A 14,093-nucleotide genomic window follows, 5' to 3' on the forward strand; every position below is an offset into this window, starting at 1 on the left:
ATATTGAGAACAATTTCATAAAAGAATTAATCAAAAACTATTATCATATCTGCCAGACAAGGAAATTGAAGCAAATAGAAAATGATGGAACTCCCATGCCGAAGTGCTTACAGATATCAGAATAGCCAAAAAACTATATGACATCTTATCAGTATGGCCAAAGTAACTTGGATGTCACACAGTTCACATTTGCTGCACAGTGTGAGGAACAGAAGAAGCTTAAGAAAATTTAAACAAGTGATGTTTCTCAAAAGCCTAAAATATTCTTTCAAACAATCAGTAGGGCAACAAACTCAACTTCCCCAACATGCATTTGCCACAAGAAATCTCCACTCACTTCCTGCCATGAAGGGAGTTGGCCACTACAGGATGAGGTGTTAGGTAAACATCAAAATAAATGAAAGCAAGAACTTCCGTAATAATCTATGTATCTGACAAACCCAAGACTCAATTCTATTCCGGCGATGATCAATGTTGTATTCAGAAAGCATGTTATTCGTTATCCAACAAGAGAACTTGTTTTGGAACTTAGTAAGTTAAACTTTCCCACTGTCCATTAAAGCACCAAACAAGAATCATAGAATTGAGAAGCTATGGTCCATGTATTCCAAGTACCGCTTTTGATTATCGTAGCCAGCAATATTATCCCAGGATATATCCGCTTTTGACTGTTCTAAATTGGGTTCTTTGAGTCCATAAATTTTGACTCCCATCCCCTCCAGACTAGTGATTGTTTTGTCAATTGTGGGAACTCGTGCAGCATCTCCCCTCGGCCTTAACTCTAAGTTTCTTGGTTGTCCAGCTAACTGTAAGATAGATGCCAAGGCATCAAGCTCCTCAAAAGTATAACTCCCTTGCTTCATGAACTCGATTTCCTGCATATAGGTAAGCAGTAAGCAACCTGTCGCTCCTGAAACCTCAGTTCTGATAGATGTATGATAAAGAAATTATAGCTAGCAGAACAAAATTGACAATATACTCCAGGATGAAGACTTATGATGGACAATGAATAGATTATACAGTTACAAGAACTGACAGCTTTGTCGGAGCTAATGAGTGGACGAAACATGAGAATGCAAAAGTCTCCATCATCTGCATTTTTATCCTTCGATTGAACTTCACTCCCACTCATGTCTTTTAGAGTTTTTGGTCGACGAAGTGTTAGCTGCCAAGCAACCCCACTGCCAACAGAGCTAAATATAGTTATTCTCAAGCAATAGAACCTAAAGACCATGTAGTAAAAAATAGAGAACAAAATTCAAGTACTTAGTTGCCGCAACGGAAAGAACAAATAAAATGGCAGCCACAAAACACAGCACTCAAAAACCTGTCCCAAGCTCGCAATGTCATGTCGGATCCGATACCATTGTCTTCAGCCTTGACTCCAAGACGTGAAACTAGGTTTGTAATCAGAAGTGGAATTTCACAGGATGGAGGAACTTGGAACTTGATAGTCACCTGCCAATAAGCATGCGTTAGGCCAAAACTCATTCACCCCTTAAAATAAAAATCACATCGATCAATAAAAGATAGTTATTCAAGATGCATACATTAGATAGATCACCAAAGTAAACCAAAACAGTGATATCTCCATTACAATATGAACATTCAGCTAACAGAGAACAGGAAAGGTCAGATGCACCAAGTATAATATAGAGAACCAACCAACCTTTTGTCCCTTAATGGAAACAGTAAAACGAGGATAAGAACCAGATCGACCTCCTTTGCTCTTAAGCAACTCTTCTAATCGAGATTTTTCCCTCCTTGCAATCTCTTCAAGGTTATGATGGCTTGAAGCTGCAGGAGATTCCTGCGGAGGAGTTTTTGCAGATTCAGGTGGCAGAGGAGTCTTAGCAGATTCCGGCGGAGACGGAGTTTTAGCCGCTGCCTACAAGTACATTTTGTGCAATATAAGATCAAGAGGAACTAAGCGTCCAAGTAGATACTTTATTGTATGCGCGTGTTATCTGTTCATGAGTACCTTCCCTTTTTTCTTTGGTGGGGGCATGTGTATGCATGTGGAGGGGGAGAGTTTTCATGACCCAATAATGATGGCATTTCATAAATTCCTTGCAACTGTAGTTCTGTCTTGCGCTTTTCTAAAGAGTTAAGGTTTTCTGTTGTGTTTATGGTATCAAAATCAAGGGACAGCAGTAGCTGCTAGAGGTGGCCGGTAATAGAGCAGAAAGAAAGAAATGCAGAATGACGAGCCCCTTCCAGGGTTTGACATCAGATTGGTAAGTAACCAATCTCAGGTAAATAAAAGTGTCTCGGCTTTGGTCTCCACCTTCAATTTTAAGATAAATATTTCCACATAGTCTTTCTCTATTTACATTTTTCTTTTATTTTTCAGAACCAAGATACAAAAAGAGCAGCCTGACCTCGTTACTATCAGCAAACGCGACATCTACAAGTCCAAATCCAAGCAATCCAGCTAAAGCTATGTGAAAAGGAAGTTCGTGCAGCCCTTTTGGTCTTGGACATTCTGAACCATAAGTCTGTTTGTCCCATTCACATCTCCCTGAACATAGTATATCTTAAGCACTATTGTGCATAATAATAATGGACACATTTCATTGGGTGAAACAGGAAAAACTAAAACAGAAATTAAGAACCAGGAAGAATGGCAACAGGGGAATTTACAAAATTAATCGAACAATAACTTCTCACAAAGTGAAAAGACTTCATCAAACAATCATCACAAAACACAGGGCAGCACCTGGACTTGTCTAATGTAAAAAACTTAGTAAAATCCCAAGCAACGTCTTGGATTAAAAAAATGGAGATCAACCACAATAGTTCGCAGTGCCTTAAAAATCCCCAAGGACGACAACTCAAACAGCTTACCCAAAAATAATTAAAAAACAAACAGACAACAGTTTCGAAGGAAGAAGTCACCATACAAAAATTCTTTTTATAAATCGTCCACTCAGAAACTAATTCTATACTCATCTAAGATTTGAAAAAGAAGGCATTAAGGTTAATTTTTCAGTCAAAAACACTGTTTCCAATCCAGCAACGGGAATCTTGAAGTGAAAAGGGTGGTCTACTGGACAAACAATTTAAGAATCATACAATTGACGTCTTAAGAACAAAAAAGGAGTGAATATTTTTCCCCTTTAATGCAAAAACAACGAAAGCAAATAAACCGAACACCAGTAAATCACCGAATGGATAACAGAATGTACGAGATTAACGTAGAATAAACAGAAGCGTAGGCAGCGTACGATTGTACAGAGGGAGGCGAGGAGATGGAGAGAGGGAAGGACGAGGGTTTAGGGTTTGGGCGGAGGCGATCGTACGGCATGACCGGAGAGCTCGGGCGAGACGCCAAATCGACGGCATGGCGGCTGCCGTCCTCACGGGGGAAGAATTTCGTGTCGCGCAAGAATGACGGTAGGAAGCTGAGTTCACTCTTCGGATACTCTTTTCCAAATTCTGGAGCCTGGACATCCTACAAATTGTAACGTTAACTTGCGAACCCCAAAACGGTCTTGTTTGTATGTATTACCAAGTCGGTGGGAATAATTAATTATTACTATCTCTACTTTTATCATTTAACCAAAAAAATAAAACTTTGGTTGCACCAATTTTTTAATATTCAAATTTATTTGTAAAAGTATCTTTTTTCGTATATGCAATATATTACAAATAATAATTATTCTATTAATTGAAAACGTATATTCGATACGTGTGTAATTAAAATAATATTTTTGTTAGGTTGATAATTTATTATCAAAATATAATTGAATAAAATAAAATAAATAGATTGAAAAAAAACCACATATAAAAAAAATATATGAATGAGTGGAATCATAAGCGAAGGAGAATTAGTTACTTAACATGCGAATTGGGAAAATAAAATACATAAATAAAATTTAAAACAAAAGTAAAAATAACAGACCAACAAAGAAAAAAACGCTAAAAAGATACTTTTTTTAATATATAATATACTAGTCATCACGGCATGCCGTCTTGCGAGCATATACTAAATAATATTTTATATTTTATAATATATTATGAATAATATATATATATATACCAACAACTTAGGGGTATTATGATATAACAATAAATTGGTATCGTGGTGTTATAACCACAATTTGTGAGAGAAAAATGCCGTCTCTTATATTAGCCGTTATGTTATGGCACGTCATCCCTACCTGCATGTAATAAATTATTAAATAAAAATGTGTGTAATTACAACTAGAAAACGTGTTAAAATGAATAGAAACAATACCGGACTTTGGGCCCGTAAAAGAATTGGAATCTGGATCAGTAATCAATCAAAACATTGGGTCAAAATAGCAGAATCAAACCGGAACAGGTCCGAAGTATAGCACACCCAAAATCAAAATGAAGCCCAGAGAGTGATAGTATTCTTCAAACTTGTTTTTTATGTTTTGAGTTTGGGTATGAGATTTGAATGAATGGGGAAGTCGCAAACACGCTTAACGCTCAAGAATGTCTGCTGACAAGCTCCGCTATTTTCGGCCTAGGATTACCTTACTTTCTTTTGAATTTATATCAAAAGGTTGACTTTCCACCATCTATTTCAAACTAGTCTTCAACTTTTACAAACACACCCCATAAATCATGAATTTTTCAAACTCTCATCATTAACATGCCCAGCATAGGATAGTATGAATTAATAAATTTTAAAAAAATATCTTTTCTCTTTCTTACAAAATCTCCTCTCTCTCTCTCTATATATGTATATTTACTTATTTTAGACAAAATAAATTGATAAGTCTGTAAAGGAGATGTATTTTTTGAACTCAACACATGAATATGCTCTCAGCATGGAGTGTGCCGATGGTAGTATTAAACAAATATACTAAAAGCAAAACCTGCCTTATGTTTTATTTTTTGAGTGTTTTGTTTTGTGTTTTGGAAACAGAGAGAAAAAAATATAGGTAAATAAGTGTGTGTTGGAGACAGAGTGTATGTTTGGATTTGTTTTTAGACATAATTTAAAATATTTTAAAATAAATGGCGTATGTTTGTTGTTGGGATTTGGGAGACAAAAGTCAATGTTCATCGTCAAATTATATATCTTTTATATATTTTTTATATACAAATGTGTATATATAGATATTGTATGTTTCATGTTGTATTTTTTAGAGACAAAAATTACTGTTCATTGTCAAATCATATTTTTTTATACTATATTTATATATATAAAAGTGTGTATATATATATATTATATAAAAAATTCAAAAATAATAAAACACACAAACAAGGTGTAAAAATAAAGAGACAAACATTAGGTGTATTTTGTCTTGTCTCGAAAATTATCTGAAAATGAAACCAAACATAGTATTGTATTTTATTACAAATTTCTCTATCTTTTAGATAAAATAAATTAGTAAAGGAAATGTATTTTTCAAGTTCCAACACATCAACATGCCCCAATATAGAGTGTGTCACTGATGAGAAATGAAGGAAGAGGGAGGGGAGTGGGGGGCAGCACAACATGCGTAGTCATGTGAATTGTGCGGCTTTCCTGCCACTGCCACAAACTGTCATCGGACATTTTGATGCTTCTGCTTCTGCGTCTCGTCTGCTACCAGCCATTATTAACTCCACCTTCTTCTAACACTCCTATACACTTCACAATAATACCTATTTCATTCATTTAATATAATAACACCATATTAATATTCCCTTTCAAAATTTTGATCCTCAAACCCCAGAATTATATAAGATACAAAAATATGATGTACACGACCAGCAGCCTTTAAATTACAGAAATAGCCTTTCAGAAAGTTACCTCTCCATCAATTTTTTTGGATATGGGTTAATTACATAGGGGTACATAATGTCTTTTTTTTTTGGTGCGAGGGGTGGTAATTAATTACTAATTAGATAGATGAAAATTAAAAATAACTATAGTGGTTTAGGAGTGATTAGTACACTTTCTTGGTAAAGAGGCTCCTGATGTTGAATAAATTACTTCCACGTACGCCTTCACCGGAGACGTCTCCGTCGTTCTGGCTGCCGGCGGCAACGCCTCCTGTGCTTGTTTGATCACTTCTACAGCTCAGATGTTGCCGGTAGCCAATACACATGGGAACTTTCAAACTCAAGACCCTAGCTTTAGGAGCGCCGGCGGCAGCAGAGACGGGTGCTTTCCGACGACCCTCATTTCCGTCTTTCTTGACACCCTTTTCAGCTCTTTTCAGAATGGACTCTGAGGTCCGCCCGCCGCCGCGGCGTACTTGCCATACAGGACTGCTCCTTCCCAAGTGAACTCCTGCTCTGCCAGGGCTACTAGGCCACTTCCTGGACTTGGACTCACCCGCTGAGTTGCTCCTGGAGCACGGCGCGCTACTCACCTTCCGAGACGCCACCGCCGCCGATCGCGGCCGAGTCCCGCCATTCCCGGCGGATCTACTCCTTGAGAAAGGCCATATATTAATGTTGAGCTCCGCCGCGCTCGCCCCATTACTCGCACCGACACCACCATTCTTCTTCTCTCTCTTCCTCTCTTTAACACCGCTGTCCTTCTCCTTTGCACTCTGATCATCCGCATTAGACGCCTGTGGGCTTTTCTTGTCATTTTTCTTGAAAATATCCGTCCAACGCTTCGAGGAAGTCAACGCGGTACTGACTGCAGACAATTCAGCCAATTCATTAGTCGACGAAGATTCGGGTTCCGGGACTCGATCCGACCCGGATGCCTCAGAGTCAAGCGGGGGAGGCTCATCCGGGAGGTGGAGCAGGTGGAGGGGGAGGAGGACGCCGTCGGAGAAGAGCTCATCGGCGGAGAGGAGATTAGGCTGAGGAAAAGAAGGATTTCTAACCATCCAAAACTCAAATTCGGGGGAGTTGGAATCACCGCTTGTTCTTCTTGAACTGGCGCATGGAGTGAGAATTTGAGGGAGGGGGTCCGCTGCTTCGCCGGCCATTGGGTTTGCTACTCGGGCTCCTCAGTATGTGCGGGTTCTGGTTTTAATTGTTGGGTCCTTGGAAAGAGGAGGAGAAAGAGAGTGTTAGAAAAGGAAGGGGCCTACAAGTAATAAACAAAGTTGGAGAATGAGCATTGAGTAATAAAGGGTGAGAAAGGGACATTTAAATGAGATTGGTTCAGACTTAAGCCCTCACGTACACCACCAACACCCTACAAAACTCTAATCCACATCACTTTTTTTTTCTTTTCTCTTTTTCTATTCAAATTAATTATACAATAAATATAATATACTTTTCATATGATAAATATATTAAATTTATTATTTATTTGATCCGATTTTAATAAGAATGATCAGAATAAACGCAAATATAGGATCATCGCACCTAGTACTACAATGATACCAACTTCTATGCAATATTTTGAATTGAGTGGAGAAAGATTCACCCTTGCAGTTAAAGATTATTTTTTTCTTTTTTTGTTTGATTTGAATCAACTTAACTTTTTGTCGTATTTGAATTATTTTATAACGTGACTCATTGGTGTTCAATTGTGTAAGGTATTATTTATTTTAGTTTCAGTTCTATAAATAGGAGTTATACAAATTTATCATATTAAATCGACTCGCCAGATAAATTAGAAATTAAAATTTATAAATAAGTCAAACTTATTATTATTTGCTAGCAATAGGTAAAAGCTGATGGAGTAAGCAAAAGTTGAATGATCCTAAGACGTTGAGCGAAGATTAAGGTGGAGCACTGCCTTTTTGTTTTTCCATTGAAAAAGGCAATTCAGTGGAGTAAATCTAAACGTAGATTCTCTCCCTCTCACACACACACACTTTTTACAGCTTTTGATGAGATGAGATGGTAAAGAGTAACCCAAACTTTATGACACTTTTACATCATAACCCCCATTTTTGGTACCCTAACTCCTCACTTCCTTTCTCTCTTTTACACTTCTCACATACGCCAATTCTCAAGTCATGTTTCCAATAATATTAGTGTTTAGTCAAATTTTGTTGGTAATTATCGTCCAAATACTATGAAGTACATAGGATAGACATTATGAGATTATTGAAGTCGTTAATGTAATGATTCGTGTGAAAATTAGTGACGGGTTGAATTACTTTGGAAGTGTTTTTTTGCATTTGGGAGTAGTATCGTTGGTTCATAATTGAGTGGGAGAAAACAACAGCGTCTATTTGATTATTACTAAAATCTATTGATATCAACTCCCATTTTTTCTTTAATTTTATAAATAATTGCGATCAATTACATGATAATTATAATTATCAATTTGATTGTAGGTGTTACCGTAAGATGTTCAAATTCTTGAGTAGGGCCAACAATTGGGTTGAACCACTCACAAGTCGACTCAATTTAAAATTCAATTCGAGCTCAAGGCAATAAAAAATGATCTAACTCGATTTAAATTACGTCCTGATCTTGAGGGGGTGTGATAGGATGAGGATAAAAGAGAATGTCCAAAGAGGACAGCCTGATTGGGCCCACGAGGGAGTGCTGTTGATTTGTTTGATCACACTTTTGATGAGAAACTTCTGGTGGGCTGTGGGCTGATCACCACACGATCCAACCAATTGGCGTTTGAGACTTGAGAGTGATATTTGTCGTTGTTAGTGTGTGTTTGTTTCTAAGCTAATAAAACTTCGAAACCCCCATACACACATACACACATTTCATGTGCAGTCAGAAACAGTGATGACCCATTAATGCTTCTTTGGCCCCTACCCCAAACAGTCCCTCTTTTTTCCTGATTGCAACCACCGTGTGCCACGTGGCATCTTCACTTTGATAAATTTAATATTTTAATACAATAATAAATATCAGTAAAAGATTATGGTTCAAGCAAACCCATCAATCACTTCATGCAGATCAAAGCACACGCACATATATATATATAAATATGTATATGATTCAATTATTTAATAATTTGCTGAAACATGACTGCACAAATGTTTAAGCACTAAAGTCCATCCTATGATGTCACTCACGCGTGAGGGTCGAATGTTTGATTCTTAACTCCAAATATTTTTTATGTTATTTTTTAATATAAAAAAAAAGAAAAAAACAAGAATGACACTATATATCCATCATAAGGTATCCGGATCTATGCTATATGTATCGTTGTAAAATATTTGATTGTACTGTTCATATGAGATTATACTCATAAATTATCAATCTGGCATTATTATTATGTACTAATTTTCTGATTCACGATTGACATAAATTCATATAGGCATTATTAAATGTTTCGTAGAAAAAATCTTTGTATCTTATCTAATGTCAATAAAAGTAACAACCTAATTATAGGAGAATTAACACATATAGATCGAATATTCATTTAACCACATCAAATACATTTTATGGACATATCCATAATGATTGATGGGGTGGTTAGTTCTATTACATCCTCAACTAATCCCATGTGAAAGACGGACCTACGGACCCCATTGCTTTAGAGAGCAAGAAGAATGGAATAAAAGAAAATGAAAATGAAAAACAAAGAGAATATTACCCACCAACAGATGGGACAGAAAGAAGTAGGATTTCTGCTATATAATACCATTAGTACTTTATAGAGATTTGAAATTAATTAATAAATACATATACAAAGGTATGGAATGGTTATGATCATCCCTACCAACAGACTTGGGCTGTCTCCAATGAAAATACTGGATAATATTGTTTTAATTACAGTCTTATTCAAAAGCACAAAAATCCTTTCAGATAACTACAAACCGGTTACGTTTTCGACTACACCTTTTTCCCAAAGCATCTATCCATCTGATTTGCATAATATAATTGAGGGCCAACTTTCTATTAATGTTTCTCTGAAATTTAACCCAAAATGGCAATTTCACTAGGTCAGATCATAACCTCATGCATCTTAGATATTTATGTATGGTGAAAATTTTTGTTCAAATTATATTTAATTGAGTTAAATTAATCACATAGTGAGTATAACATATTTGTTATGTAATGTGTTACTCTCTTTAAACTCTATACCAATTAAAGTACAATAAAAGTATAATCAAAACCTTGTTGGAGTTAGAACTTTGGCATGCATAGTTGTTTGCATAGATCAACAGTATCCCTCTCATCGAATCTTAGCCTTATTACAGGGTATTATTCTTTTGAAATTCAAAGTACTTCTTCTCCCTTTAAATTACAAAAGAAGGGGGTGCATGGTACATGGGGGTTGGGGAGATGTGGTGTGGTGGGAAAGGATTGGTGCTCATCTCGTCATCATAGGTACTGGAGTATAGGATGGCGTATGTTGGCAGACAGAGAAAGTAGGATGGTCCCAACTCCAACCCTTCTCAACTGTCTATTTCCAATTCCAAGAGATTGATTCAGTACCCGTCAACGTCAAACTACTTTAACCCAAGACCGCAGATCATGCACCTATATACCCCCACTACAAGTTACGTACCCTGTCAAAATGGAGAACCCCCCCCCCCCCCCCCCCCCCCCACTCCCCCCAATAGTTATGAGCTTACTGTTCTTGTTTTTAATTTTGTTTGAGAGCTTTTCTGAATTTGAATTTTGAACTCTAGGTGCCCTTTGATACTGGGTAATTGGGTTTCACCTAATCTCTCCCGCTCTCGAATCGCACAAATTCCAAATTTTTTATGGGTTTTCTTCTTTTTATATGCGTCAATTTCCTACACAAATGTGTGTATGTGTGTGTGGGAATTTATTAATTAGGTGGTAAATATGTGTAGTGGAATTTGTGCTCCTCCTTACAGGTTGTCTTTATGAGTTTTGTTATGTTTCCTAAGCGCTTGTTTGGGTGGTTACGATGTGATGTGTACCTACCTACCCAGTTTAATATGTGCATTCTTCTTTATGCATCCAGTTTGCCTTTCGCTCATCTCGGGGCTGCATTTCTTCTGCTCACATGCAAAAAGTGCATTGTGCAATGCGAATATTTTCCCGTATCTCAATTATTGTCATTTCAGTGTAATGCGCGACTCCTAGTCAATAAATTAGGTTTCAATGAATAGCTGGCTTAGCCAGGTCAAACACTTATTCATGGATGAAAGAAGTTGCACATGCATACGGCCGCCCGAGGAAGCATGATGTCACAAATTGCAATTATTTCTATTTTCACAATTGTTATGTACAATAAGTAGAATTTACTTTAACGTATCTCAGTCTATGTTATGTTTTTCTTATTCTACGTAATATACTATTATAGGAATATAATTTTTATTTTTTTTCACAAAATCAAATTGTATCTTATGCAAATACCAATTATGTGCGCGCATGTATAGTTGCAGAGTGGCACGTGCTGGGGAAGAATGGAACCCTCCATGACTCGACGACGTGTTGGTGAATGGTACTAGTAGTCTGATACAGATAAGGAATATGAGTAGGGTAAAGATGCATTTGATTCGAAAGACCCTTTACTTTTAGTACATCTATATATCATATTATAATTTTATTGGGAAAAGGTACAGAAAAAACAAAAATAGGAGCACATGGTTGTCGGATCTCTGATGTGAAGTCAATTTTCCAGAGCACTTTCAGAAGTGAAAAAGATAATCAAAAGGCAACACCGCCAAATCTTTTTGGGATTCAAAGGAAATTTCCAGTTTTCTTCTTTTGATCCTATACATGTAGGTATCCGTCTTGCTGTATGTCATTTTCTCGCGTTTAGAGTACTTAATCTAATGTAAATATTATCAATTTATATAAAAGGGGTCCACATTTTATTAACTATTATAATAAATACTATAAAAAGGTGTCCACCTTTTATTAACTTTTAAAATAAATATTATAAAAAAGTGCCCAACGTATATAAAATTTCATAGTTCAATCTTGAATTGGTTCTGAGTTGCACTAAACTTTGGAAAATATGAGGCCAAAGTCCTCTAGATGTATTTCTCGCGCCCTAGTTTATTTCCTTCCCCCGGCAGCCAAAGTTTGTCTTTTGACAAAGACCCATTCAGTAATCCAAAATTCCAAATTAACACTCAATTGACACCCTAATTCCACCCCAATTCCTTGAGTTCATCAAGAACCTCCGCCGATGGATCAGGGATTGGGGAAATAGTCGCCTCCCCAACTAAATTCAAATATAATGAAGTTTTCTAATTCTGCGAGGCTATCAAACATACCAGATAATTAAAGATCCAAGGCTAAATGTAAGGTGAGAATCAGTGACATAGGATGTGTAAGACTATGTTTTATTGTCGACACAATCCAGTCATGGGTATGCTTGTATTCTAATGAAAAGGTCAAGAATGTAAGCACAACTAAGTTACTTGGCCACATATACTACTTTTAAGAATCATTCATGTATTCGGGCAGTTAAAAATGCCAGAAAAATACATTACTGCTAAATAAACTAATCCAAGAAAGAGGATCCCGGAGGAGGAGGAGGAGGAGAGAGGAAAAGGAAGGGAGAAGTGTGGGTTTCAGACAAACCTCAAAGGCTTGTAATTCAACAACTTGGTGATATTGTCACAAAGAAGAGTGCACTTACATTTATGCTTCAGCTCCAAGTTCCAGAAGTAAGGTGTGATTAACTTTACTAGCTGTCGGGCCAACAAATTGAATGGGACCTGTGCACGGGAAATAAAGGATAGTGGAGATTAATTTCTAGAGACAATGCCCAATGTCTGTGTATGAGAATTTTCAAAATACGCTGAAAATGGTCTAGCTTTGTCTAAGAAAAATGTAAGCTCTACTAAGTCAATTCAGACGAGTCCTTCTTGAGATGAGAATGAGAACCAAATCTAACCAAACTATTGGAACTTCAAAATACATACCAGGATTGAGATATCGGTTATTAAGAGCCCAATCCTCCCTCATGGATACAAATTTCCTGAATGGGGCACCTGAAGACAATCATCAAGACACTAGAGTTTAGATTGGTCCAAGTATGATGGAGTGAAGAGTACCACCGGTTTTGATGCGATTCATAAGAACTTAATTATTGATACATAAAATGAAACATGACAAGGCACTTGAGTTGAAAATAGTACAGAACAAAAGAGAAATTGAAAGAGCACAAGTATAGAATTTCTGACCTTCTAACTCAACCATGGCTTTCTTTATCACAGGCTTGAATTTACCTGCAACATAAACAAGCTTTAAGGATTCAAAGAAGCAATAAGAAATGACCTACAACATCCTTCATTGTTGATCATTTTCATGACTGTGCTGGCACTCAGGATACAATCACAAAACCCCCAAGGGAAAGGTGGCGGCAATTGCATACATCGCAATATTGACACAAGAAAATCTTCTCACGCGAACCAGCACTACATACTGATGGTAAGACAAAAAATAAATATTATACCATGTCTCCTCTCGACATCCATTAGGGAAGTGAGTGCTGTTCCACCAACAATCCATTCAGCCACTGGAGCAGCCAAGTTCCCTACCTGTAAACAAAATAATTAGGCTACAATTTGCCTAGGTTGATTCCAAGATAAGGCTTCTGGATCTTCCGCATTACCGAGTGAGAGAAAAAACCACTTTGATGCACTTATAGAATAGTAGAAGTAGAAGCACAAACCGATGATATCAGTCCAGTTTTCCCACTATGAAGTAGTGCACCAGCAGCATAACCCAAAGCATAGCAGTAGGTGGCATCAAAATTAGATGGTAAACCACACCTTCCCTCATATCTGAGAGGTCCAAACCAACATTAGATGTAAGATATAATCTGGTTCTAAAAAATCTAATTTCAGAAAGTGAGAAGTTTATCCTCTGCCACAAAATACTTTCGTGTAGGAAACAAATGTGTATGTTGACTACACAAGATAAAAGAAAAGTAGTAATGGAAATGAAATCTTACATACCCAAAAAAGTGAGACTGTCCTTTGAATTGACCCTTGTATGTGGCTCCCTGCTTCCTCACATCCAGCTCAGTTTCAACCATTTGAATGAGCATTTTCTCAGTTTCAATTTTGGCAACCTGAAGGTAGAAGATATGTAACATACAAGCACACCATCATATAGAAATACAGATCTAGAAACTTTGCGTGACATGACATATAACCTGGACATTTCCGTGTGGATCTCTCTCTAGCATCAACTGATCCTGGATTGCTGGTGGCAGGAAGTCAAAAAGCTGAAGAGATTGAGGGGTGAGTTTCTTTTTCCAAAGACCAGCTTCATCGACAATGTCATGAGCCAAAATCTCA

The 14,093-nt window shown here is 37.0% G+C and overlaps 3 protein-coding genes across 3 annotated transcripts in view; all 3 read right to left on the reverse strand.

The window, feature by feature from the left end:
- The window catches only part of LOC105175302 (spermatogenesis-associated protein 5), a gene marked incomplete in the record, with an annotated part of 7,473 nt that extends 3,975 nt beyond the window's left edge, over window positions 1-3,498 (reverse strand). Inside the window, 6 exon segments of the mRNA XM_020698321.1 lie at window positions 616-875; window positions 1,037-1,181; window positions 1,328-1,458; window positions 1,670-1,888; window positions 2,382-2,521; window positions 3,228-3,498. Coding sequence (XP_020553980.1) covers window positions 616-875; window positions 1,037-1,181; window positions 1,328-1,458; window positions 1,670-1,888; window positions 2,382-2,521; window positions 3,228-3,453 — 1,121 coding nt within the window.
- On the reverse strand, window positions 5,724-7,052 carry LOC105175303. The gene has a single exon (XM_011097706.2). It carries the CDS (start codon window positions 6,909-6,911, stop codon window positions 5,910-5,912), a length of 1,002 nt encoding a protein of 333 aa, XP_011096008.1. The 5' UTR covers window positions 6,912-7,052; the 3' UTR covers window positions 5,724-5,909.
- The window catches only part of LOC105175304 (pyrophosphate--fructose 6-phosphate 1-phosphotransferase subunit beta), a 7,870-nt gene continuing 5,876 nt past the window's right edge, over window positions 12,100-14,093 (reverse strand). The window contains 7 exon segments of the mRNA XM_011097707.2: window positions 12,100-12,503; window positions 12,711-12,779; window positions 12,972-13,016; window positions 13,244-13,328; window positions 13,463-13,574; window positions 13,749-13,864; window positions 13,949-14,093. The exon segment at window positions 13,949-14,093 is cut by the window's right edge and continues 25 nt beyond it. Of these exon segments, the coding sequence (XP_011096009.1) occupies window positions 12,427-12,503; window positions 12,711-12,779; window positions 12,972-13,016; window positions 13,244-13,328; window positions 13,463-13,574; window positions 13,749-13,864; window positions 13,949-14,093 (649 nt within the window). The 3' untranslated portion in view covers window positions 12,100-12,426.

The sequence above is a fragment of the Sesamum indicum genome, linkage group LG12, assembly GCF_000512975.1.
Source record: "Sesamum indicum cultivar Zhongzhi No. 13 linkage group LG12, S_indicum_v1.0, whole genome shotgun sequence".
In the NCBI taxonomy this organism is placed as follows: domain Eukaryota; kingdom Viridiplantae; phylum Streptophyta; class Magnoliopsida; order Lamiales; family Pedaliaceae; genus Sesamum; species Sesamum indicum.